This window comes from Neolamprologus multifasciatus, chromosome 14, assembly GCF_963576455.1.
Source record: "Neolamprologus multifasciatus chromosome 14, fNeoMul1.2, whole genome shotgun sequence".
NCBI lineage: Eukaryota > Metazoa > Chordata > Actinopteri > Cichliformes > Cichlidae > Neolamprologus > Neolamprologus multifasciatus.
In genome coordinates, this window is record NC_140452.1 from 6,434,924 (window position 1) to 6,461,882 (window position 26,959).

Consider the following 26,959-nt stretch of genomic DNA (forward strand, 5'->3'; position numbering starts at 1 on the left):
GTTCCTCTAACAGCTTGAGAGGGAGGAAACCAAGCAAAGACTTTATTTTTCCTGAGGTACTGTAGATTCAAGAGAAAATTGCCTAAAATCAAACTGATGCACAGTTTTCAGTTTTATTTATATAGCATCAAATCACAACAACAGTAGCCTCAAGACACTTCATATTGTAAGGTAAAGACCCTAAAATAATACAGAGAAAACCCCAACCATTAAACCATCCCAAGCAAGCACTTGGCAAAAGTTGGGAAGAAAAAACTTCCTTTTTAACAGGAAGAAACCTCAAGAACCAGGTGCAGGGAGGGGCAGCGAGGGGAGGGACAGAGGACAGAAGACACAGTGTGGAAGAGAACCAGACATTAATTATTAACTAATGTAATAGTTAATCTAAAAACAAATAATAAGTACGGTGATCACTGTAATTGATGGAAGGTCCAGAGTTACCTTATCCAGCCCTAACTTTAAGCTATATCAAAAAGGAAAGTTTTTAAGTGTAATCTTAAAAGTAGAGAGGGTGTTTGTCTCCCGAATCCAAACTTAAGAGGCCTGAAAGCTGAAGGCTCTGCCTCCCATTCAACTTTAAATATCCTACGAACCACAAGTAAGCCAGCAGTCTGAGAGCGAGGTACTATCAGGTCTTTAAAATAAGATGTGACCTGATTATTCAAGACCTTATAGTATGTGAGGACTTTTAAATGTGATTGTTAGTTTAACAGAGAGGTGATGAAGAGAAGCTAATATGGGAAAAATATACTCTCTCTTTCTATTCCCTGTCAGCACTCTCGCTGCAGAACTGCGGATCATCTGAAGGCAACAATCCATTTTTCGTTGTCACTGTGACATTTGATGTTTTCGTATCGAGGAAATTAGTTTCCTCTCTAATTAGGACTGCATGTAAACCTTCAATACAACTTGTATTCAGAAAACAAAATCCCTCATGCAATATTCCAAAACAGGTCAGAAAGGACACCATTAATCAAGTGTGTTAAGTCATAGCACATTAAATTTCAATTTTGCAGCACAGTGTATCTGTTATTTCCATTATTAAAATGTATTTAACCCTTTAAGACCTACCATAGAACTAAGCCCGCCAGAGCTTATATTATATGTTTACATGCTGTGGAGCCATTTTTGGGAGCATTTCAAGTTGATATACATCAATACAACCATTACAGCCCAAATTTTAATAATATGTCTGCATTAAGTGCATAGTGATTACATAAATTGCAAAAAAGTGCAATAAACTACAAAAAAATTGAAAATCGTTTTTGTTTTTTTAACATATATTTCTAGTTAGAGAAATTTAAGAGGCTTATCCCTCAAAACTGTAAATACAAAAAAGTTGCACAAACTAGTTTCCCACCACAGGAAATTTATTTTGAGTGTCTTCATAGTTTTATTTTTGAAATACACCAATTTTCATATACTGCAGGAAAAACGAAAATAAATATTATAGTGCAAATTTGCAAAAAAGCAGCATATGCATCAAAATAAACTATTTCCAGCAGTGCAATATGAGTCCTAAGCATCCCAGAAACGACACAGAAAGTCATAAAGTCAAAGATAACTTTTAAAAACACCAGTATAGGCTCATGAGGCCCTGATGGTAAAAAACTACATTTCCGCAAAATGACGTCACTTCTGGTTTCGGGCAGGTCATGGCGGACATGCGATAGTTCACGCTGATGGACGTAGGAAGTGTTATGAACAGCTGATCGGATCGGCAAAGCGTGTTTCTGGAATATTATGTTTTTGTTGCTGCAAGCGCTTTTTATGCAGTTTTTGCAAAGTTATATGTGGAAGGAAACTGTGACCGAGGACAAGCTGATGGCATAAGATGTAAGTACAACTCCTCCGGTTTCATATGCAAAAAAAATTATTGCGCTAGCTTACGTGGTTGCAGTGCTACCGGAATTTAAAAATAGTTACGCAAAATGGAGCGTGGTTAAATAGTATGCACCATTCTGGGCCAGAAAATAACCAAAAACAACTTTTGAAACTACTTGAATAGATGTGTGGTTTAAAGACCAGACCAGTGTTGCCTCACTGCAAGAAGGTCCTGAGTTCGATTCCACCACCTGGCCTTTCTGTGTGGAGTTTGCATGTTCTCCCTGTGTTTGTTTGGGTTCTTTCCGGAATCTATGGCCTCCTCCCACAGACATGCAGTTAGTGGTCATTCCAAATTAGGTGTGAATGTGAGGTGGGAATCTGAGTGCGAGTGGTTGTTAGCCTTATGACAAACTGGCAGCTTGTCCAGGGTGTACACTGCCTCTTGCCATATGGTAGCTGGGATAGGCTCCCTAAAAAGGATAAGCGGAAGAGAATGTATGGATGTTGAAATGCTGTTGTATTAAATTAAAGAACTCTGTCAACATGTATCGTAAGAAGTAAAATGACAGAAATCTGTAAGTTAATTGGTAAATGGCCTGTATTTATACAGCGCTTTACTAGTCCCTAAGGACCCCAAAGCGCTTCACATATCCAGTCATCCACCCATTCACACACTGGTGATGGCAGCTATATTGTAGCCACAGCCACCCCGGGGCGCACTGACAGAGGCGAGGCTGCCGGACACTGGCGCCACTGGGCCCTCTGACCACCACCAGTAGGCAATGGGTGAAGTGTTTTGCCCAAGGACACAACGACCGAGACTGTCCAACCGGCAACCTTCCGATTACAAGGCGAACTCCCAACTCTTGAGCCACGATCGCCCCCAAATCTGTAAGTTAATAACTTTGTCTAAAACTTTTATATCAAAAAGTTGCAGTTACCAGTCCAAAATCTATGTCCTTCACATCCAATGGTCCTTATTGGAGTCTTTGCCGGGCCGATTCTGGCCCCCGGACCTTATGCTTGACACTCCTGCGGCAAAGCTATATGCATATATACAGGCGTTGTCTCCTGCCGTTGCGCTACCCCTGCTCCTAATCACTGCAGCCTCATTAATGGACAGCCCAGTGGCCGTTCCCGATGTCACAGTGTCATTTGAAAACTCTGTGTCTTTCCCTTATTTTGCTATGATATGAGGCTGGACCTGACACCATTAACCACTTTGTCCTTGCTTTAAGCATGGTTTATCTAGTTGCCGTGGCGATGGTGACCTTGCAGCACATTACTGGTGGTACTGCAGCATAAGGTGTTGTGTGAACAAGGAATGAGTATAGAGACAGGGAGAAGGAGAGATAGAGGGGGCTGAGACAGTGGGCGAATAAAACGGGGACAGCTACTATTAAAAGACTAGCCACGTTCACAGAGTTGTTTATGTCACATGATACTGCGAGTGCAACTTAGCAGAAGGCGAGCGGATTTGTTTGAAGAATAAAGACTTGGGGAGAGAAAAATAAGTGAAACACTGAAGCATGCATGTGTAAAGAAACAGAAAAGGAGAACAGGTGGAGATTAGGGTACGAGAAATGTTGCAGAATGCCAGGCGTGCTTTTTAAAACTCTGCTTTTTCCCCTCCCTGCTTTCCCCTTTGATTCCTCCTCTTGCGTACCTGCCAGTTCACACCTTGATTTTCCTGTCTTACTAGCAGACACCGACCTCTGTCTCTTACAGACTTGTACTAATTGCTCCTGTTTGCCTCTCATCAATCGCTTTCCAGCTTCTAGCCTTTTCCTGTCACCACCTTTGGTCTTCTTTACTCTATTTGTCTCTCGCAGGCTCTCCCTGATGTGCCTATCAGTATAAAGGGCAGCTCAGGTCGTTTATAGATGATATCCTGGTCAGCCGGTGATGCGGTGTAATACGAAGCGTCCAGCATCTGCTTTTTGCTGCTGCTGCAGTCAGCGCCCTTTAACCTCTCACATTACTGAATTTCCCCTTCTCTTTTTTCCCAGTCCTCGCCTCTTACGCCACCAACTTCTTCCTTAATACCCGCAGTGCAAACTTACTGAACAATTAAATTTGAGCCAGAAGATAAAAATCCCCGTTTCTAACCTGCTGTATTCCCAAATTCCAGAGAGAAAGAGCATAAAAAACAGATTCTGAACTCATGGCTGAATTTGTAACAGTTAAAGAGCGGCTGAACCATCAACTCACTGCATGAACACACAAGACATTTCAAATGCTAGACAGCAACTCCGAAGGCAGTTTAGTAGATCACAGTTTACCGTGTGACTCTCTTGGGGAATTCTGTTTTCAAGCATATTATTTTCTCTTAGTTTCCAGCAAGCTTCTGTTTCTCAGTGAACTGTGTTTGGTAGATCATCCGTAAGAAATCAAACATGAAGGAACCTGCTTTCTAGCTTTCTTTTCTTCACCTTTGGTTTTATTTTTTTCCCCTTTTCTGGAAGTCATTCAAGGTGAATAAATGACTCAGATCTCTGGCCTGCGTTCACAAAAATCTTCCTCATTCTTCCTCTTTTTGTCTGTTCATTACTCTCAGATGCAGGACTGCATGTTGCTTCAGTTAACAGCTCAGTTTCATGTGTGTTATGCTCAACAGTCCAAATTAATATTATGGTATGCGACTATATAAAAAATAGCACTGACATCATTCTGAGCAACTAATGTATAATTAGTTATATCTACGCTACAAATGGCAGTGTTGTTTTTCTGTTTGGCCTTTCTTTCTGTTTTATTGGCTGGCTTGCCATTTTGGCTCAGACGTCCTGAACAACTCCTGATTTAAGTCTCATGACATTTTACGTGGACGTTCGTGGTGCCCAGAGGATGAACCCTGCTGACTTTTTCAGTGGTGCCACCTGCAGGGTGACATTTGCATTTTTATGTGAAATGCCACAACTGCTAGTTGATATTGGTGTGCAGCTCAGAATGACTTACAATAAATTTGGTGATCTTTTCATTCAATTCTAGCTAATAGTGGATACGTCTCTACTACTACCAATAGCTACTTAACAAATTAGTCTTTTTGCTACATGAATATTTTCAGGTTTTTGTAGCCTACCTTGAGTTTTTCATGTGTGAGCAGGCTGTGGTTGCATGCAGATAAAACCTGCATTTGGCAAGCAAATTGGACATAGCGTCCATAAACCATGAGCTGTAACTTTTTATTACCTTCTTGTTCTTTATCTGGATGTGGAAACAATGACCAGAGGACAAAAATGGAAATCTTGACTCAAATATTTGGATAACAGAAAGCCACAAAAACATTGGCTGCTGTCCCCAGAGGCTGAGTCGCTCATGGGGTCACAGATTTCTCCATTTTGAGTGCTACATGCAGCTTCTCCCAGACATAACATGATATTATTTTTGTTGAGTCTTATTTTTGTTCAAATTAGTTGCCAAATCAATATTATAAAGGTGTAAGAGTAGTAGTAGTACTTCCACAGCAGGGGTGTCACTCTAAGCTAAATCAGTGTGTTTTTCCTGGTCAGTTGTCATATGCATGAAATAATGTAGAGTTGGGCCAAATGAATGGCACCGTTTTACCAGACAGATTAACACGAGATCAGATGGCTCTCTTTAAACGAGCAGATACGTGAACCCTGGTGACACTCGGCATTACAGTCTGCTTTGTGCCGACCACGTGTCAACAGCTGGGGTTGGCCTGGAATGAGACAGAATATTCAGCCAGTATTTTATTCTTTTTAATGAACTTTATGTGTGTGTGTGTGTGTGTAGGGGTGCATGTGTCTGTTTGGGGTTTGAAGAAATCGGGGTGTTTTGTGGGAGTGTAACATCCCCAGGTTTCTGCACTCCAACTTTGGAGTGCAGTACTTTGGCTAGTTGATCTGATGGTGTAATAATATCTTTCAGCCTCAGGCTATGGGAAATGGCCACATGCATTATTCACACGTGGTAAGATGCTTATTGATGACTTCTTTATTTATATATTTCCTCTGTGCCAGAGTCATTTCTCACATTTGTTACCTCTTAGTTTTAATCCTGCTTTGAGGTGAGAGTCGACTAAGGTCTCAGTCCCTCCCCCGTGTGGAACTGGCACTAATAATGCATGTAAACGCGGAGCCCCATTACATCTATATTATTTTGTCATAGCTGTTTCATTTAGGATATTCCAGAACCCGCAGAAAGCATAACTCTTAACAGAAAACTAGCATGCCATTGCTTTAGGACCCAAGGGTAAGTTTGTCTAATCAAATCCATGTACATTCTCTGTTTGCTTTCTTTTTATCCATGCAGCCTTGCAAATGAGGCATATTCCCTTTTCTATGAGCATATGCGAGAGTTCAGTGCAACTGAACTGTGGGGTTATGCTCTGATGCTCATGTCCTTTGTGCTTAGACCAAATAAAACAAGACTTTTAACCAGGAGACGCAGGATCATCCCCCACTTGGGAATATAGTTTTTGATGCACTTCAGTTATGATTCCATTATTTTGTGTTACATTGTTTACTTAGGTTACAGAAAAGTACAACAATTATAAGCATAATATAGTGCATGTGAGACATTTACACTTTTGAAACTACTTTTAATAAATAAAAACAATAAAAAATGTTGAAACTTTGAATTTTTAATGTGGATTTTGAAAAAAAAAATGTTATGTGTCCCTTAAAAACGTTGGTAGGAATGCTGCACAGCTATGGTGGTTAACTCATAGGGTATGATTCTGCAATGGAAATGTTTGCAAGGCTTAGGAACTGTCCTATGAAGAATACTGTCCTGTAGTCTGGCAAATCAAATTTAAATATGACATCATAGCCACTTGGCTCACAGTTCAAATATAATCAGAGCACATGGGATAGCTGACACTTATAAAGGCACCAATAATACATGTTTTCGGAGAAACGTATGCTGCTTTGTATGAAAGTGAAGGTTTTGCTCTGCAATGGTTCAAACTGCAAGCAGCCATAACACGAGACAGATGACTTCTGTAAATACTAAGGAAAGGTACTTTGGTGCCTACTTTGTCACACTGCTTACCATCGGATGCACTAGTGCATCTTTAATAAGAGGAAAGAAGATAATGGCTTTAGTTCGGAGAATTCGAAGCTGTTCGAGGAAATAAATGATTACACAAATCGTGTAAATGTTAATTACCGGTGCATTTCCTACTATAACTTGTAGATGTGATGATATGTTTTAGACATACAACAGTTTGTTATTCTCGTGGGTGAGCCATGGATATCACGCTGTTTTATTAGAATCTGCATTAGTTAGTACCAAGGTTTAATAGGTTTTGTTACGGGGTGTAAACGGACTCACGCGCAGACCAGGGATCCTTGCAAGGAAGACAGGGAATTTATTTACTTTCTATCTATTATTATTACTATTATTAACTATTAAGCTACTGAAACAGTCTTCTTGGATCTCTAATTCACCGTACATGAGAGATGCTTGAAGAAGAACCCAATTGGTAAATTTGCCTAATTATTTTCTTAAAAAAAAAAACAAATCATGAGAAACTACACTGGTCGACTACCTTAAAAACCACAACATTAGGAATGGTTGGGCCTAATCAGCTTTGAACCAATTCATTTGAAGACAGACTGTCAATCTCTTTAACACACATTGCTCAGTTGAGGACAACTATACAGTTTTTTTCCTCCAACAAATAAGGTGTGCTTAGTTGTAATATTTAACAGTAAAACAAGATATCCAAAAGGTGCAGTACAGCAAATGGAAGTGGAGATAGCTGCTCTGTACAATACCATGCATATCAACCTTCAGTGAACTGATTGGTCAAAGGTTTGGAGCTGAGGCTATGGATTTAAATATGGCTACTGACTCATTATGTACAGTTGTTTGTCACTGCCTTCAGTTTCAAGATATACATTTGTTAATAGGGAAAGATAGTCTGGGAAAGATCTGTACACAGAAACTCCGGTTAGAAGCAGACTGACAGAAAGAAACTCACAGATTCTATTTTTCTGACTGCAGGGGGACTGACGCTGATTGCTCAACGATCCAGCGACGAGTAGCACCGTGCTGCCATCTTAAGTAGGGCTCGGGATTGCGAAGATAGGCAGCAGGTGTGGAGATAGCAGGTGCGTGGGCCAGGGGCGGGAGCCCATAATGAGCACCGCCCCGGGAGGAGAGAGGGAGAGAAAGAGCCAAAACAACAAAAACACAGGGTGAGGCACAGGGACCATGACAGGTTTAGAGAGTGTGCTATAAATAAATAGCGTGAATGCATACATCAGTACAATAAATTTAAGGTTTACCATCAGTTTCAGCATTGCTGTATTGCCAGACTTCAGGATTATCATTAATTAATTTTAATTCAGTCACAGATGCCGAATGCCTTAATAAAGACTTGAGGTACACTGGATCATCTCCACAGCGGGAAGGGAAATATAAATCTACAGGATGAGCAGCTAATCTCAGTGTGACAAGCATTTTATTCTATTTTATATGTTTAGATTCAGCGTTTTAAAATTACAACGGTGGTAATGAGGTAATCTTTTTCAGATGTCCACATTTATATAGCCTGCAAAACAACAAACAAACAAACAAAGACAAACAACAAGTTAAAGTATCATGGATGTGCTTTTTCTAGTTCATCTTCGTTTCAGCTCCAGCAGCTACAACGTACCCACGACATTTGCTGCCAAGTCATTAAGTACAATTTAGTTTTGGGTCCTTCGATTTTCTGGTTCTCTTTTCCAAAGTCGTTACGAATTCTCTTTCAAGCCTTTGCTTGACCTCGTGATGCTTTGAATTTTAAATCAAGCAGTCAAGATGTGACGGAAGTGCAGACTTTCTGTTTTAATTTAAGGGGTTTAACAAAAGTTTTGCAATAAATGTTTAAGAATTAGAGCCATTTTATACATTTATATCACACATTTAGATGATCAAAAGTAACTGGGCGGACATCATTTTATATCATTTCAAAGAAAATCCGTTGCTGTCAATGAATGTCCAGTCTTGAACAAATGGACATCAGTAATTGCTGTGTTTCCTCTATGGAGATGCTTTGCAGGCCTTTACTGCACCCACCTTCAGATGCTGCTTGCTTGTGGGTTTCTGCATTTAGTTTTACTTTTAATAATTGAAAAACGTGCTCTGATGTACTGAAATCAGGTGACTGATTAGAACACCAAGGAATATATCATGTCTTTGCCTTAAGAAACTCTTGGGTTTCTTGGGAAACTCTAGTTAAGGGTTATCCATTTGCAGTGTTGGGGAGTAGCGGAATACATGTACCGCCGTTACGTATTTAAAATACAAAATATGAGTAACTGTATTCCGTTACAGTTACCGTTTAAAAAGGTGGTATTTAGAATACAGTTACTTTGTTGAAATAAATGGATTACACGGCGGTACTTCCCTGTTTCATATTGTGGCGGGTCAGGACTGTTTGGGTTTTGTTTGACAGCTACGTTCTGTTGTTCCAGGCGGCAGCGTTACGGTTGCCATGGTTACAGGATGACGCTCTCTCTCTGCGTGTTTCCTGGGTGAGAGAGCGCCTGTTGTTGTTGTGCTCAGCTAATAGGCAGAATGCTACAGGTATAGCTCTAAAGAATGTAGCATCATAGGCAGTGTAGTCCGTGCTGCAGGGAGAATGGACTGCCATACCCGTTATGTGTCTGTGAGCGAGGGAGGGAGAAAAAGGAAAAGTACGAGCTGTCATCGAGCAAAAACGGGAGCTGGAAGCATGTAAATATAATAATAACCACTGCAGCCAAGAAGAGTGCCTGACGAGCCCAGCTGTAAGTAAGCTATTAAGACTCGACTGTACACCGTGTTCGTGTTTTCCTCCAAAAACAATAAGTTCCGCTTGAGCAGCCTTTCAACGCCTCTCTCTGTCTCTCGCTAGCAAAGTTGACCCAGACAACAAAGTAAAGCTAGTTTTCGGCTACGAGCCCGACACAGAACCCACCGTATTAGCCAGAGGTCCCTTTACTACGGTTCGGAGCCGCGGACCTTCAGTAACAGTAATAAATCACAGCAATAGTACATTCATGTAGTTGTAAACAGCATGATAATATATTAAGTAATCCAAAGTATTCAGAATACGTTACTCTCATTGAGTAACGTAACGGAATATGTTACAGAATACATTTTGGGGCATGTATTCTGTATTCTGTAATGGAATACATTTTAAAAGTAACCTTCCCAACACTATCCATTTGCACTGTGAAGCACTATCTGACTAGTTTTGCAGCATTTCGCTGAATCTGAGCAGAGAGTATATCGCTGTACACTTCACTGTTCATCCTGCTGCTTTTATCAGCAATTACATGATCTATAAACACTAGTGACTCGATTCCACTAGCATCCATAACAGTGCCTCCACTGTGTTTGACAGATGTTACAGTATGCTTCAGGTCATAAACCGTTTCTCTCCATCTCTGTGCTTGTCTTCTCCCATCGCTCTGTTAACAGTTAATCTTGATTTCATCTGTCCAAAGAATTGTTTTTCTTTTTTCGGTGCACGGCTTCCTGTTCCTGAATGTAACCGGTGGTTTTCCTGACTTGTTAGTTGTTGATGCTTAATTTGTACTTCCTGTACTTCTGTCTGCATACAGGAAGTGCTGACTCACATCTTGACATGTGTGTCTTAAAGATTTCAGCATAAAAAAAACAATGTTTGAATATATGTTGATACCAGAAAGGTCAGGAAGAAAGAGTGGGTGATGTTAGAACACTAATTTTGGCAAGCAGTAGTCATCTCTCTATTCACTCTGCTGCCACTTGCCCAAAATATCAGCTTTGGGCTGAAAAAGTAGTTCACGAAGTGACTGGCCCAAATAGGAGCAATCAATGCTTGACCAAGTACTTTCATTTTATTATACTTTTCCCTTCCTAAGTCATGTACCTCTTCATTTTTCTTCAAACTGTCATTTTTAACTCTTGGCCACATTGCTACTGATTAAAAATCAGAAAAAAGTTGTTCCTTGATGCTCCTCTACTGTTAAATATCTGGCATCATTAAGGGTTTTTTGTGACAGCCCAGTGAGATAAATGCTTTGATTTAATACAACCACCTGAGAGTAAGTTTTAAAGTCATGTTTAAGACTTAATATCTATCCACACAGACTTTGGTGAGTTGATTTGCTTGTTTTTTCTGACTTAGTTTTCTTCCTCGACACACTTTAAATGCTAATTTAACCCCACTGAAACTATACCATGCTTTGGAGTTAAAGAGGCGTTACCTAATACCAGGAATACATTAGGAATAGAGCCTCTGTGTGAATCACAGGCCACGGTGAGATTGACTGAGAGGTCACTCTAAATAAGGTCATTTTGAAGTTACCAGAGGACTCCTATCGAGTTGGATGCTTTATATAAACATCATACCACTGTTTCATGATAGCACTGTCACAGACACATTTTATCTCTTAAAGTGTGGGAGACCTAGAAGTGATGTAATCACTGGTGGGATGTAGGTTTTTGGGCACTTCCTGTAAGCTGTTGGAGATTTGAGGGACAGTCATGTTCTTTCAGCAACCACTTTTTCTCAGATGAAATGCTTTAAATATCACACAGACATGAGTCTAACAAAAGTAAAACAAAGAAGCACATATTTCCCTCTTCTGTAGCGACCTTTATCAAGTCATTGCCTTGTTTGTCCTACCCGGCAACCTTCCAGCAGTGACGCTGGGACCGTCTAGCTTGCTGATAGGCTACTTTTAATCTTACTGGGGATGGGCCGATTGTTAAATCACGAATCAATACTTTGATACTTGAGTGCTCGCCATTAGCTGCGTGTAAGTACTGGCTGCAGTATTTTGGAGTATAGTTACTTGATTTTTGTTTATTGTGTTTCTTTTTCTTCTTTGTATTATCTTGTTATCGTTCACTTGTCATTCATTATTTTCTGTTTGTTTACGGCGCTAATTCTAAATGTTAATTAATACCGATGCAGCCGAAGATGCATAACATAATTGTCCCTCTTCCACTTCCTGTCTCCCCCGTCTCTCTTCTTCATGGTCGACTTTTGAAATAAATTGTCTGTGCCTGAATGCTTGAGCTTTGCTGAGCTTTCCTGTTAGCAACGTGGTGTTTGATTTTCCAGCTGAGAGCCTGGTAGTGTCTGCGAGAGCTACTGTGGGAGAGCGTGCGCGACAAAATGGATGGGAGGCAAGTTCAAATGAGGCTTTGTGTCTGAATCCAATTGTGTGTGTTTGAGAGGAAGAGTATTAGCCTTGTGTTTGTGAGCATGTATGTGCAATAAGCGCTGTTACCCTGATACTCTTCCCTCCTTCTCCACAGAGAGAAGTGCCTTCATTCGCTGACCCCTGTGGCCGTTTGGCTCCGCCGAAGCCGCCTGTGCCTCTGCGCCTGTCCACGTCTGCTGGAGCTGCCAGCCACACCACGAGCACCAGGACTGCCATGATTGCCAGCCTCGTCCGCTGAGGCTGTCTCCACATTACTGACACCTCCCTCCTCCCCTCCATCTCTTCCTCTGTCTGCCAGCCAGACCTCTCTCCACCCATGCTACTCAGCCCTCCTCTGTGGAAGTCAAACACGCCACCTTTCTCCGCAGACAGAGGCCGATACTGAAGACACAGCGTTTTTATCGGCTCGTTTTAGCAGAAGAAGATTGTCTCTTTGCTCTCCCCTCCACCGGCCCCTCTCCCCCTCCTCCTCTCCTGCTTTCTTCTCTCCTCCAGCCATGCATCTTTTCATCATGGGCCAACTCGATCGATAATGCGTTTTGCCATTCATCTCACCTGACAGTTCAGCTGAGGAGCAAGCAAGGCACAGGGAGAACTGGTGTGCATGGTGTGGGTGTTTGAAAGAGAGCGATTACAAAGCAGGTCTCTCTGGCCGTCAGCAGCCTAAGCCCTGGGTGACAGGTGCTGAAGGAGCCCCAAACAAACTCTTAGGATGGGCCACAGGTGGTAGACGACAGCAAGGCCTCTTAGGCTTAAATTCAGAGTCAAACCCTGGGGAGAAAACCTGTAAAGTCTGCCTTTTTTCCCATGTCCTTTATCTGTACTTTCTCATCATTTGCCTCAGTGTTATTAGAAACATACAGAAATAGACATAACTGCATTTGCTGGATATCTATTACTCTTAATCGACCCCTCCTTCCTGGTTTAAAATGGCGGTGAATGTGACACCGATCCGGGACACAAAGTGGCTGACACTGGAGGTTTGTCGGGAATTCCAGAGAGGAACTTGTTCACGACCAGACAGTGAGTGCAAGTTCGCCCACCCCGCCAAGAGCTGTCAAGTGGAAAATGGCAGAGTCATTGCCTGTTTTGACTCTCTCAAGGTGAGTATGACAAACACCTGTCATGTTCAATCAGCACTGCCTTGTTTTTTTGTTTTTGTGGAGTTTTTATTTTTATTTTTGAGCTTACGCTGCTGACAAGGGTGGTCTGAGAATTGATCAGTTTGTTTAACTCGACTACAAAGTCGACATAAAATATTATTTTATTGCTGTGCTTCTCATGACTACATTTGGTTATACTTTGGCAATAGAATGCATATAGATCTGTATAAATACTTTTAAAAGTATGTTTGTGTGTCAGGGTAAGCTGAGATGAGGCCATAATCGCATTAACATCTGTGAATCAGACTCAGAGTTTCCTTTGCAGGCACATAACTCTGGTGCTGGACTGTTGGTTGGCACAAAGTTGCAACGGATTTTGTGTGATCGTCACATCAACGGGCTGCATGGGAAATAGAGAAGTAGGACAGCATACTGTGTAATTCACGTTTGTATGTAAGTCTGTGGGTATATGTCTGTGTGTGTTATTTTGAGGTCATGCAGCACAGTGGGGTGTCCTCAGAAGGCTCTGTAATTTACTGTCTATTTTTGCCCTGGCACTGAGACAACACACTCCCACTATGCAACTCCTCTCTCCGAGACAGGGGAAGAAAAATCAAACGGCAGAGTGGATGGAAAGAGGGAGGAAAATGGACTGAGCTGAGATGTTGTGAAGAAAACACAAATACATATATTAAGGTATAATAAATGGGGCGAGAATTATTTATCCAATGCTTAAAAGAGATTAAAACGCCCTAGGCGCGAGTAAAGTTTTGATTAAAACTTCCAGAAGAAATTACACAGATATGACACCAAATCTGTTTCTAGGCTTTCAACCAATTTTACTTAATACATTTTGCAATAAGCTTAACTGCTTTTGTTGTCAGTGTAAGTGGTACGAAAGGTGGACAGAGGACAAAGGTTTGATTCTGGCGACTGGAGACATTGGAGAGGTTTTGCGTCTTGACTCATGAGTGTTAGCTCACGGCAGCTAACCACTGTGGTTGGAGAGTTTTCTGATTTTGAGCCAGTTTTGAGCAGAACTGAATCTAGAGCAATGCTAAGATTAGTGATAATGTTTAATGTGTCTGCTTTACAGCTGCCCCCATCGTTGTTTGGCGTGTTAGCATACAAATGTTTGCCAGCTAAACACAAAGTATAGCTGAGACTGATGGGAATGTTAATACTTTTACAAATAGAACAAAATCAATCTAAACAATGTTCAGTCCAAACTAGAAACATCTGCTTCTTGGTGATTCTGGAGGAAATCACTAAGAAGACACAAAACTTACCCTACCACCATAATGTTAGCATAGTTAAAGAATAAACACCTCGTTTTGACATTATACTCTGTATATTGTCTGTGAAGGTTCTCAGTCATCCAGGTCATCGTAGTCAAAGGAGCTTGCAAAGAAAAGCGTCTGGACTTCTTTAAGTTACTTGAAGACGTTTCACCTTCATCCGAGAAGCTTCTTCAGTTCTAAGGTCAAATGGTGGAGAGTCCCAGATATAAACCTAGTGGGAGTTTCCCCCCACAGAGGGACAAAAGGACCCCCTGATGATCCTCTAATCGCCTGAGCCAAGGTGTGAAACTGGGTGTGGGTCCCAATCAGCCAGAGTTTCGGGTGAGTTCATTGTGAAACCTGGCCCCACCTTATCATGCAAATTCCTGAGGTCAGATGGCCCAGGATGTGAGTGGGCGTTAAGGCGTCTGGGAAGGGATCTCAAAACTGGATTATAGATGGCAGAGAGTTGGTGTCGTAAACCACCGCCTCTGTTCAAAGATGGTCGCTCACAGTGGACATAGATGCTTCTTTCACTCCTCTTTCAAACCATCTGTCCTCTCTGTCCAAAATGTGAACATTGGCATCCTCGAAAGAGTGTCCTTTGACCTTTAGATGCAGATGGACAGCTGAATCTTGTCCTGTGGAGGTGGCTCTTCTGTGTTGTGCCATGCGCTTGTGAAGTGGCTGTTTGGTCTCTCCAATGTAGAGGTCTGGGCATTCCTCGCTGCACTGTACAGCATACACCACATTGTTAAGTCTGTGTTTTGGCGTTTTGTCTTTCGGGTGAACCAGTTTTTGTCTGAGTGTGTTGCTGGGTCTGAAGTACACCGGGATGTCATGCTTGGAGAAAACCCTCCTGAGTTTCTCTGATACACCGGCTACATAGGGGATGACAATGTTGTTGCGTCTGTCCTTCTTATCCTCCTCGCTGGTGTCTGATCTTCTTTTCTGTGCCTCTTTGCTGACTTTAAAAACGCCCATTTAGGATAGCCGCACGTTTTGAGTGCTTCCTTTACATGTGTGTGTTCCTTCTTTTTTCCTTCAGGCTTAGAGGGAACACGTTCTGCCCGGTGGTGTAGGGTCCTAATTACTCCAAGTTTGTGTTCCAGAGAGTGATGGGAGTCAAACAGGAGGTACTACACCCGAAACTCTGGCTGATTGGGACCCACACCCAGTTTCACACCTTGGCTCAGGCGATTAGAGGATCATCAGGGGGTCCTTTTGTCCCTCTGTGGGGGGAAACTCCCACTAGGTTTATATCTGGGACTCTCCACCATTTGACCTTAGAACTGAAGAAGCTTCTCGGATGAGAGGTGAAACGTCTTCAAGCAACTTAAAGAAGTCCAGACGCTTTTCTTTGCAAGCTCCTTTGACTCTGTATATTGAAATGCAGATACTCTAGGGGAACAAATGCCAACATAAACATTTTGATATCTCAGATGTTATTAATTTGATAAGGAGATGCTGACGTAATTTAATTCAGGCATTTTTCTTTTGAGATAAAACACAATTTTAAGGAGTCAGATGTGAACTTAGTTAAAGAAAAAAGAGAAAATAAGAGAGTCAAGGAGGTAAATCTTGATAACACACGTATGTAGGTGGAACAGCAGTGCAGTGATTAGCACCGTCTCAAAGCAAGAACGTCCTGGGTTTGGTTCTGCCGGTTTGCTGGGTTCTTCCTCTTGCAGTCAAAAACCACGTTAGCTTAAATATGATTCTAAGTGTGACTGTGAGAGCGAATGATTGTTTCTATCCACCCTCTACCCCAATGACAGCTGGGATAGGAATTTGATCGGTTGAGAAAATTGGATGGATGTATTCTTAAATTTGATTCTGCAAAATAAAAACATAAATATAAACACTCATACACATCGAATATGCAGTTCATTTTTTCTTTGATCAACATTAACGAGATTGTGTGTAAAGGCCGTCCAGTGGCTGAGAGCCAAACATGATGGCCGAGAGGTTGTTTTGCATCGAAAGATCATAAAAGTGAACGTACACGGGATAAACACAAGACAAATGTACAAAATGCACACACATGCCTCTAACTGCTTTCTCATTACTTCATATGTTTTATATGTGCTGAATGCAGAGATATCGGTGAGGTAAATCTCTATATTTTGGCTCCAGTGGGCACAATCGTTCTGGATCCTAGAGCTCTGTGTACTCTCTTGTGCACGTCTTGTAATTTGTCCCCTATCTGATTGGCAAGCAGGGTGTTATTCTGTGTAACTGGAGACTTGAGCTGAGAGTCAGTCAAGCAGTCCAGGCCTTGGTTTATACCTGGGGATGGATTTCTTGTTAAGCCAGGCACTGTGTTATTACAGTTATGGGCTGTTTGGTTGAAGCTAAGGTGGCTTGTGTGGGTTTAGTTGGTACAGGTAAGGCAGGAATGGATAAGGGGGGCAGCTGGGGCCTTGTATGGATCATGAGAACAGACAGACAGACAGAGCTGGAGAGGGCAAGAGCAGGCGCAGCAGGGAATGCGCAAGGAAGCATAGCACTATGCGCACAGCCCTTCCCTGCTCTCAGTGCCAGGGCATTCCACAGTCTACCTCCCTTCCCTGCCTTCATGACAGAATGATAGATCTGCTTTATCTGCAGATGAATTCATAATACATAGCCAGGCATGGAGAAGGGGCAAGGGGATAAGGGAAGGACAGGCAGGAGAATGTGGATAGAAAAATAGGAGTAAAGGGATGGATGGTGCTATACGTGGCTTCCCACCCCTGGATAATTTTTCACACCACCCGCCCTTCGGTGCTTTTGCAGTGCAGGCTAGCAAAGGAAAGGAGGACTTGTAGCAGGAGAAATAGAAAGACACGTGGATAGCTTCCTTAATTTTATCTTCTTTATGTATTGAATCAAGTCTTTCTCAGATTCAGTAAATGCATATTTTATTTTCACATCACAGCCTTGTGAATTCTTACCAGTTGGTCTCTTATGATAATACCTTTATTTATACCTAAACTTCATTCAGCCATTCAGCAAGGTCACAAAAATAGGTTTTTGTCAGTGGTGAATCTGGTGGAAAGGTCCATTTACGGGGCGTATAACATAGGATGGACTGATAAAAGCAGACAGGAAATGAGGCAGAGGCTCTTTAGGATTGGCCGATATTACAGTGAGACTGACCCTCATGGCCTGGACTCACGTAACTCAACTAACAAAGAATACGATGTTTAAAAAGACATGAGGAATCTGTCTGGGTACACAGCACAACTTCAAAATGATTTTATTTAGTTTTAATTTGCTATTGGAAGAAGTACTGATAATGTAATGCATTGCTTCTTTACCAGTCTTCAGATGTTTTCAGCCATCATTCTGTTTAGAGGTCGTCTACGATAATAAATCAAACAGCATCTACCACTTTGTTCAAATACTCAAAACTCTTCTCTAATAGGTCATTTTTTTCAAGTTTTTCAAATGAACCAGACATGTCTACAACCTGAGTTCTCATTTTTAACAGTGAGTTTCTGTGAGTTGGTGTTCACGTTTGACTTTGCGTGCAGTTGTGTCGTATTGAAAAATGTCTCCGTTCAGCCTGCCAAGCACAGAAGTAGCTTGATGCCATGTCCTGGTGCAGAAATTCCCCTTTAGATGTCATGGCATTGGAGTGACCTTGTATAATCTCTACTCTTAAAATGATTTACATTTAAACAGAAAGAGATGCCAGATCAGGATGTACTCACGTGTGCTAAAGAGTCCGTTTCAGAAGATTTGAACAAACAATGTATTTTTGTAACTGTTTGAGAGAATGGAAAACAGTGGGATATGCTCTTTTTGTCTCCTGCTGAAGGAATTCAACAGCTTGTTGCTATTAGCAGCTGGACAGAAAGCTGGTTTCACTGCAAGTGAATAAAAAGCAAATCTGGGGGCATTTAAGCTGACGAAATACAATAAACTTACCATTGGACTGTCATGGGAAACAGGTGAGAGTGAGCCAAAAAAGCCAAAGGGGTTCCGATTGGCTACTGATGACAGCGAGTTGACTTCCTCAGCAATTTCTTCTCATTAAAACGTCTGTTTTTTAATTGGCCGTTGATATTTATTTTAAAATATTAAACTTGATTCCACTATAAGTGTAGTAAATTGGCTTTTTTCTATAAGAAGTTTAGAACCCTTTAAAGCTTGTGTGTGTTGAATAGCTACTTTCAAAGTTACCAAATGATACATTGTTGAAAATGTGTTCCATTCTTAAAAAGACATTATTTTAACAGGAAACATGAGGAAGCTTAGTTTTGCTCTTTGGGGAGCGGGGAGTTTTTATAATCACAATTTCCATACGAAGATTTTTTTCATCTTGTACGGAATATATTGTTATTCTGTATTTACATGAATTCTAACAAGCCCGCTGAGGATGATCAAATTGTTTGTTTCAAAGAAAACAACATTACACACACACATAAAAACTTCAAAGTCCTCACAGACATATATTAGTAGTTTTTAAAGGAAATTCTGTGATAAGAAGGGAGCATTAAATGTTGTATAAGTAATGCATTTTCTCTGCCCTTCTCTTATTTATGCTGGTGGAACTTGAGGTTTGGCAGAAAAATATGTTACATGAAAGATTATGAAGAGAAAAAGTTATATTTAGGTTGAGTGTATTTGTAATTGTTCCTCACCTTTTCACTGAGTAAACTTCAAGGGCATTATATCCTGAATCTGCAGCATTTCTTTGCCATTTGGTGAATAAATGTGAAAAACAGCATAGTGCGTGCTGTCAAGTTGTTCTCTCTTTCTTGCACAATTTAATATTTTTCTTTTTGTTATTAATAGTTTTGGTTGAGTAAACATACTTGCATGTTACACTGAGCTACAAGTATTTTGGTGGCCTACATTCAAGTTGGTCAAACGTATGGTGTGTATATATAGTATATCACAATTTTAACAGTCTGTCAGCAATTTTGTTCTGATGTAATGTTGAATAATGGGCTGTTAGAGGATTTATGGTAATTAACCAATCAGGCAGCGGGGGTTTCAATGCTGACTCTTTGTGCAAAGCCAGAAAAAACATCTTATAAAGAATGTGTTTATAGAGGGGTGCTGGTTTGATTTAATTTGACTTGCTCATTGTGTTCAAAACTACAGTTGCCAGAAAGAAAAAGGCAAAAGAAAACTAACATAGACAAAGAGAAAGTTCAGCAATGAAAGATCAAACACTGTTTGAAGTCCTGCAATCCTTTTGTCTCAAGTTTTATGGCCAGTGTGGGGTCTGACTTTTATTAGGTAAGGACATATTTAGATTTGGCAATCCAGGGGATGTTCATTTCACACTTGAGCCAAACCCCAGTGATGTGTCATATAAAGCCCTGGAGAACCAGACGGCCTACAGCTGAGCACACAAGTGCCGTTCCTTCCTGGATCTTTTCATTCAGCAGAGCATTTGAAGTATATTCTCCAAGACGCAGCCAAGTTCTTAACTGAAAGTTTGGCCTGTAAATGTGCTGTTATTGTCTGAGCTTAATAAAGTCCTGCCACTGTTTATGCATATTAAATGTTCCACGCACACATTTTGCATTCAAGATTATACCAGTGATTCCACGTGTACTTGAGATATGGCGACTGTATTATTGCAATAACACAGAGAATCCCTTGCTATCATCACACCAATGGTGATGTGTGTTATTACCGCCATAAACACCAGAGTGCCTGTTCAAGTGCATTAAGGAAGCGATAGAGTGGCGCAAGCAACAAGTGAGGTTATTACAATATTTTCTTGTAAAAAGCAAAAGCTTCGTAGGCACTGAAAACCCACAGAAGCTCATGTTAATATTTAAAAAAGGTTAGCTGTTATCAGAGTCGCTGGGATGTGGCTGTAGTCTACAACAAGGTCTGATTTCTGCTGAATCCTTACTTAAAAAAACAGACTTTGATGTACCAACCAGTGGGGACTAAAGAAGCACGTTCTAATCAAATAAGATGGAGTATTACTATGTTTGTTTAAAGTCGCCCAAAGGACCTTAATAATTCATGCAAGATAGTCAGTGGAAAAAAAAACCACTTTCCAGCTTTGGTAAACTCATTATCCTCTGAACCAACAACGCTGATGTATTTGTGTTGTAAAGCTCTAGTGTTTGAATCAATACTGTATGCTTAGTTTGCGATATACAAATATATTTACGCAATGATCACCTGGTGTCCCTGTCACCGTGATCAGTGTTTAAAAGCTACACTCAACAGTCACACATACATCGCCACATTGCGGAGACACACAAGCCAGCAGCATTGGGAAGGTATAGTGACCTACATAGCTATACTGTATACCTCAAAGTCCTTGAAAACGTTTTCAAAAATGTAAGGGGTGAGCAAGAGCGGGCGAGAGGAAAGCACCGAGGACAGATAACAGCAGAGTAGGCTAGGCAATATATATTGAGATGAGAGCCCGGCAGAAAACAGAAGTAGAGGTGTGATCGTGTGTTAGTGTGTAGTCCACAGAGAGATGCAGTATATTGAATAAGGACTCTTTGAAAAGGAAACGTACTCCGACAGAGTTAATCTGCTCTGTATCTGTATTCTTCTGCCATGCTCTGCGCTCTCATCCTCTCCTCTCATTACCTCTGTTAATCTGTCTCTGCTCAAACCATCCCGCCCTCCGTCCCTCTTTCTCCCCTTTCTTCTTCTTCTTCTTTTTTTTTTACCTTACAGGCATCCCAGACACTTTCATTTCCATTTCACACACAGCGATTTTATCTTTTATCACTTTTCATCATATTTTGGTGAGACATTTGTTTGTCTGGGGCTTTATTAGTTTAGATGGACTAAATTTAAGCGTCTTTGTAATGTTATCTTTGGCCTTCCGGGGAGCAGAGTTATGGTGTAATATTTTTACACAAGTTTTATTCATTTTATATATATATATTTTTTTAATTAGAGTGCAGTTTTTAGTTCGTTTCCAGGCTGTTTGCTCATTTCACTGTAATTACTTCAGTAGTCTACAATCATTATGCTTTTTTGCATATTTAACATATTTTAGTAAACGAGCTTCTTTTTTTTGAGTAAACAGCTGAGCATTGTTAGCAGATGCTGTGTCCTGGCATTTGGGAGCTCCCATTACACTTTGAAAAATTAAGGAAGTGAAAGCTAGTTAGCCTAGATTGCTAAAATTAGCAGTGATTCCCATTAGACTTTACACTCTGTGGCAAAAACACTTATGTCAAGGGCTGCTTCACTGCAGAAAATTAGAGTGAAATAAATTAGACTGTATTTTTTTTTTTTTACCAAGTAAGTGTGCAGAACAAGTTACATACCAGAAAGTATTTGCTGATTTTCTAGCTGATACAAATTTCAGTTTGACCCCTAAGTCGCCTTTCGGTCACTGTGGGATCATCAGTACTTTTATACTTCTGTTTGTTTCTTACGATTTCTGCAGATCCATTTTTATATTGTCTGGTCTTCCTAAGCAGGATATACTATATATAATCTTTCACACATATTGGCCTAAGAGAGACTTTTATTAGCACATTGCCGTGAACTGAGGAGTGAAAGCACGCAGCCAGCAGCTATTAACTTTGTCTGGCTGTATTCACGAGCAGGTCCTCCCTTGAAACGTCTCCTCTAAACGTCTCTCTGTCCTCAGAGAGGCCACCATTACATCCATCTGTGGATACACTGCATCAGCACACACACACATCCATCTTTAAACATGCTGCATCAGCATGGAGACATGACACAACAACACCAGAGCCAAAATATATACAAGGGCATTCAGGAATAGCCTCGCAGCTCATGGAAACTTCCTTCTTTCACCTTTTGGCACCCTTCATTTTTCAACTTGTGATCTTTCTGTGCGTATTTCTCTACAAATATGTGTGTCATTCTTCCTGCATTGCGTATGCGTACTTCTGCATGTGTTTTCTTAACAAACTGGAGGGTCCTGGACATTTAGAAAGTCTGAAGGTAATATCAGGATATCTGCGTGCTGAGTCGTGATGTCCCATTGCTATTGCTGCTCCTGCTGCTAGTGCTGTTGTGGATAGAATATCTAATCAGTTATGGCGCGATCCATTCGTGTTAGCCTGTCTCGACTCCCCCCATCCCCGTCCCCCGTCTCACCAAACTAACTCGTCGTCTTTCTCCGCGTGTGCTGATCGCTGTCCCTCCTCCTCCTCCACCACCTCCCCTTTTTTGACCTCACCTCTCTCTATCTTCGGGCTCCTTTCAAAGCTCTCCGTTCGTAATTCTTTCAGGTTAATGTAATAAAACAAACATTTAAATTAGACTGCAGACAAGTAAGGTGTACGGGGGTGGAGGGTGAAGTAAATGGAGAGTGGAAGCAACAGAACATTAATTCACCCCAGGACAGAGAGTCATCTGCCAACTTGTTTTCCTGCTTCTGTTGATTGGCTGCACCGTAATTCTGCCTACCCCCGTCTCTGCTCCATCTCCGCTTCTCTCTATCCGTCACTGACCCCGCACTCTTCATCCGATCGCACCAGTGCGGGCATCGTGCAGTAGCTCTTCTGAAGTGTAATCATTCACTTTCAGGTTCCAACACATAAACACACAAACTGACATGAGCAACAAAGACTTACTCTCGCCCGCAGACACCCACTCACGCAATGACACAAGCACACTCGCTGATCTCAGTAAAGCACAAAGGGTCCTGAAAAATAATTATATTCACCTCAGGTAGGTGATCACGATAGAGTGGCTTTGGTGCCTGGTTAATGATATTGCAGGCTAGAGCAGGCAGGAAACCGGAGGATGGGCATGTCTCACGCTGTTGTGTCATTGGACATTTTTGAAGCGATTATGTCGTCACGGAAGCCACGGCAGGATAGCTCGCAAATCACAACGCGTTGGAACAGAGAAATTAGAATCATGGATGATCAAAGTGGAAACAAAGGCAGACGTGTTGTACGGGCAGTCTGCAGCACTGCTTCCAATAAGAGGCTGATAGTTGTGGTGTTGTGTGAAACCAAATTGGATTGAAATGAATGTCTCCACACGACAAACTATTGTGTCTTTGAAAATTGTTTTTCATCTACAGTACCGTGCAATTTCTAGGACAATGAGAAATAGGTGCAGTGATCGAAACGAACTACTTTTAGCTGCTCCCTGGTCACATGAAACATGTAAAAACACAGATTAAGACATAGTATATAAGGCAAAAACAGAGGTTATACAATTTTAACAAGTCAATATTTGGTGTGAACAGTTTTATTCTCCAGTGTGTAGTAGAGGTGGGAATCACCATACATCCCACGATACGATATTATCACAATACTTAACGCACGATACGATATTATTGCAATTTTTAAAAATATTTTGCGATATTCAGATTCTGTACATAAAGGTAAACTTTATCAATATTCATTTTCTCTAATATCAAAGTCTCGCACTCAGTCTTTCTCTCATTTCAGTTTTATTGTTGACAAACTGAACGGTTTGTATTACAGTCTAGTCCAACTTAACTGAATCAACCATCTGGTACAATTACAGCTATTCTGAACTATGCAGTTTATGAAAACTATGCAGCCCCTTCAGCAACTGAAGAGTTTGAAAGTAAATTAAAACAAAATATAATTTTACATTAAATAAAAAAGTTTTAAACTTAATTAAAATAAAACATGTCTTAAATTTAGTTTATTGCTGCCAAAAAAAAAGTTAAGCACATTTGGAAGGAATGTCAGGATTCTTGCTCAGAAAAAGGAGCTGATCAACATGCTCTGAAGTCAGAGCATGTTCCAGTCCACAAAAACTTTTTTTGTAACAAAATATCACGATACTACACAGTATCGATTTTTTCCCCCACCCCTACTGTGTAGTAGTTAACACATTTGTTTAGCAAGAGAAAGGTCTCCGCTTCGATTTTAGCTGGAGACACACATGCCCCTTGTGGTTGGGTCAGGAAGGGCATCTGGCATAAAAACTGAAATCAAACATGCAGAGCTACCTGCTGTGGTGTCCCCTTGTGGCAAGCAAGCAGTTGAAAGCAGCTTAGACTTCAACGCATCCTGAACCCTTTTAGCAACGCTTTCTCATTTTCCAGGCTTCTTGAAGGACATTCAAAACTCCTCTTTGGATGTTGGCTGCCTTTTATTTCATTCTAGGGTCAAGATGACCCCACAGTGCTTCAATAATGTTGAGGTTCTGGGGAGGCCAATCCCTAACTCGTAGTGTTCCCTTTTATGTTTTTCTATCATGGTTTGCAAACATGCATGCATGGCATTATGTTTGGGATCGTTGTCATTATTAACATTTTACTTCTAAACAGCTGGTGTTGACTCTGAGCCCATACTGTTGCTGTCTTATTGTTACGCTTAGGGAGTATAGACTCAGCGCATTTGATTACAGGATGAAAACAAAACAGTGTCTTTGCTAATTAGGCGAATTGCTAAAAACTTCAAAGCCTCGCTGAAAGACAAGAAATGCATTTGTGTAAGCAAACCTCGGATCCTAACAATCAGTATTGATATCAAAAAAATAACTTATAAAAACAACACATGCATTACTCATTACAAAGGTATTTTTTGATTGTTATTCATATTATTATTATTTTCACAAACATTTGACAAAAAACGAATGGTTAACATCCTTAATGTGAAGACATATTAAATTAGAAATGGTTAAGCCTGATATTTTGAAGGGATTTACTGACCAGCTACGCTCGGTGACTACTCTTAGCAGAACCAAACCTTAGCTGCGCTCTCTGTACAACCTTCAGTTCTGAAATACAACAAGGACTTTTAAACACAACATTTACATTAAACAGCGTAGATATTAATTAGGGTTTTAATTTTTCACCTTCTAAAAAGGTCAACTAAGCAACACATTTGACAAATAACTAAATTATTGGTATAAGAACTGAACGGCAAGATACAAGAGGTATGAAAAACTGCCTCTAAAGTTTCCTAACTCCCGAGCATCCTATGAAAAATGTTTGCAGATATCCAGTTTCTTAGCCATGAAGTCCAGCCGGATTAATGCAAGTAAGAAAAAATATTTACAGCAGCTGCATGCGCATTTTGCTGAACATGTTAAACATACTTCTGTGTTAGATTTGTAATTTGTTTAAGTGCTACGATCGCGTATTCCTGCCAAATGACCTCCATTCCCAATGGAGTGCAGTAAACAAGATTCAGCTGAGTATGATTACCGTCTTTGGCGTCTGTCTTTGGCGTATTTGTCGTTTTGTTTTTTGGGGGTTTTTTTGCCTCGCAATTATAAACATGCATTCATGAATTTACTCATTGCCCTGATCTCTCCTTCCTTTAATTAGAAAATAATCAGAGTTGGATGAGCGCTTCATTAAATCTCATCCTTGAGAGCCGTCAGCCACAAACACAGGAGTGGGATATTCATCACGCTTGTGAAAAGAACTCGGATTCCTCCCCTCACTTTGTTTTCTTTGCTCGGAGATAGAGTGTCGGTTGGGAGGACAGCGTCAGCAGACTTAGAGGAGTGACCAAGCGATCAAGTCAGAGAAACAAAGGGTTTTAATGGAAGGGAATGAAGAGGGTGGGAGGGAAGTACAGAAAGTGAAAGAGTAGGGAAAAGAGGAGGAGAAAATGTCAGTGAGAGAGAGATCTTTAGAGAAGTGCTAATTAACAGAAACCACACTGTTTATCAGCACTTTGTCGCCATGCAGTATTGATCCTTCATGACCATTATGGAGCGGATGTTTGACTGCTTTCAGCACGGCTCTTCGCTCTTTTTCTTCCTACAAAAACCCACCCGGAAACATGCAACTCATGCAAACCTGAGCAAATGAACACATGAAATGAAATAAAACGAGTAAACAATGACAAATAAAACCAGGTGAGATGACGCAATGAGACGGTGTCATTTGCAGAAAATGTCTGCATCGCCAGTTGCATCATCGTGACATAAAACACACCGAGAGTGTAATCCCCGCAAAGACACGGATGAGACACGAGGGTGGCGTCAGAAAGGAAAAGAGACTGTGTAGCAACGAAATAAAGTGAAAGACAGTGAAAGAGTGATGGACGGAAATCAAATTATGTCACATGGACAATGATGGACAGGTCGAGAAAAGGGAAGTGCGGGAAGATGGTGTGCAGATGGAAGGAAAGTAATAACAGAGAAAGGGAGTGCGGAAGTGAACGGGAGTGGTGCCAGTCGGCTCTTCGGCATGTGCAATATTGAAGAATGTCTCTAATATCCCTTTATTGTTATAGTGCATGTTGCAGGGCTTGCTGTTAGACATTGTGATTCTTCAGGAGGCTTTAACTGGATTACATCGGTATCAGGCTCAGCCATCAGAAGGGCTACAGCAGCTGTGTTGTGTTGGGTCTGCCGACAGCTTGCTGTCTGTCACCGCAGTGTCTACCACCGCAGCTTCCCTGCTGGTATTTTAAGTCTAGCCTGCACTACATGTCCTCACAAATATTTGATGTGAATGACATCTAGAGTGCAGTCAGATCCTTATTTTCTCAAGCAAGCTTTTTCATCTAAGCTCCTGTATACATTCTGTTCACTTTTAGCCCGAATTTGTTCATACTTTTTTCTTTCTAATTGGCTTTGTTGATGGACAACATTACGTTTTGCGACTGCAGCGGGATACAATACATGGCAGTGGCACCTCTGACAAGACGAGTCCATTGTGAAAGAGGCTTAGAGA

General features: G+C 41.0%; 1 protein-coding gene across 10 annotated transcripts in view; it reads left to right on the top strand.

Moving 5' to 3' along the window:
• LOC146503363 (muscleblind-like protein 1) overlaps window positions 1-26,959 on the top strand; it is a 73,127-nt gene that overhangs the window by 11,421 nt on the left and 34,747 nt on the right. For all 10 annotated transcript variants that reach the window (XM_085184538.1, XM_085184537.1, XM_085184545.1 and 7 more), the window contains one exon: window positions 12,079-13,087. In XM_085184538.1, coding sequence (XP_085040664.1) covers window positions 12,914-13,087 — 174 coding nt within the window. In that variant the 5' untranslated portion in view covers window positions 12,079-12,913. The remainder of the gene's footprint in view (window positions 1-12,078; window positions 13,088-26,959) is intronic.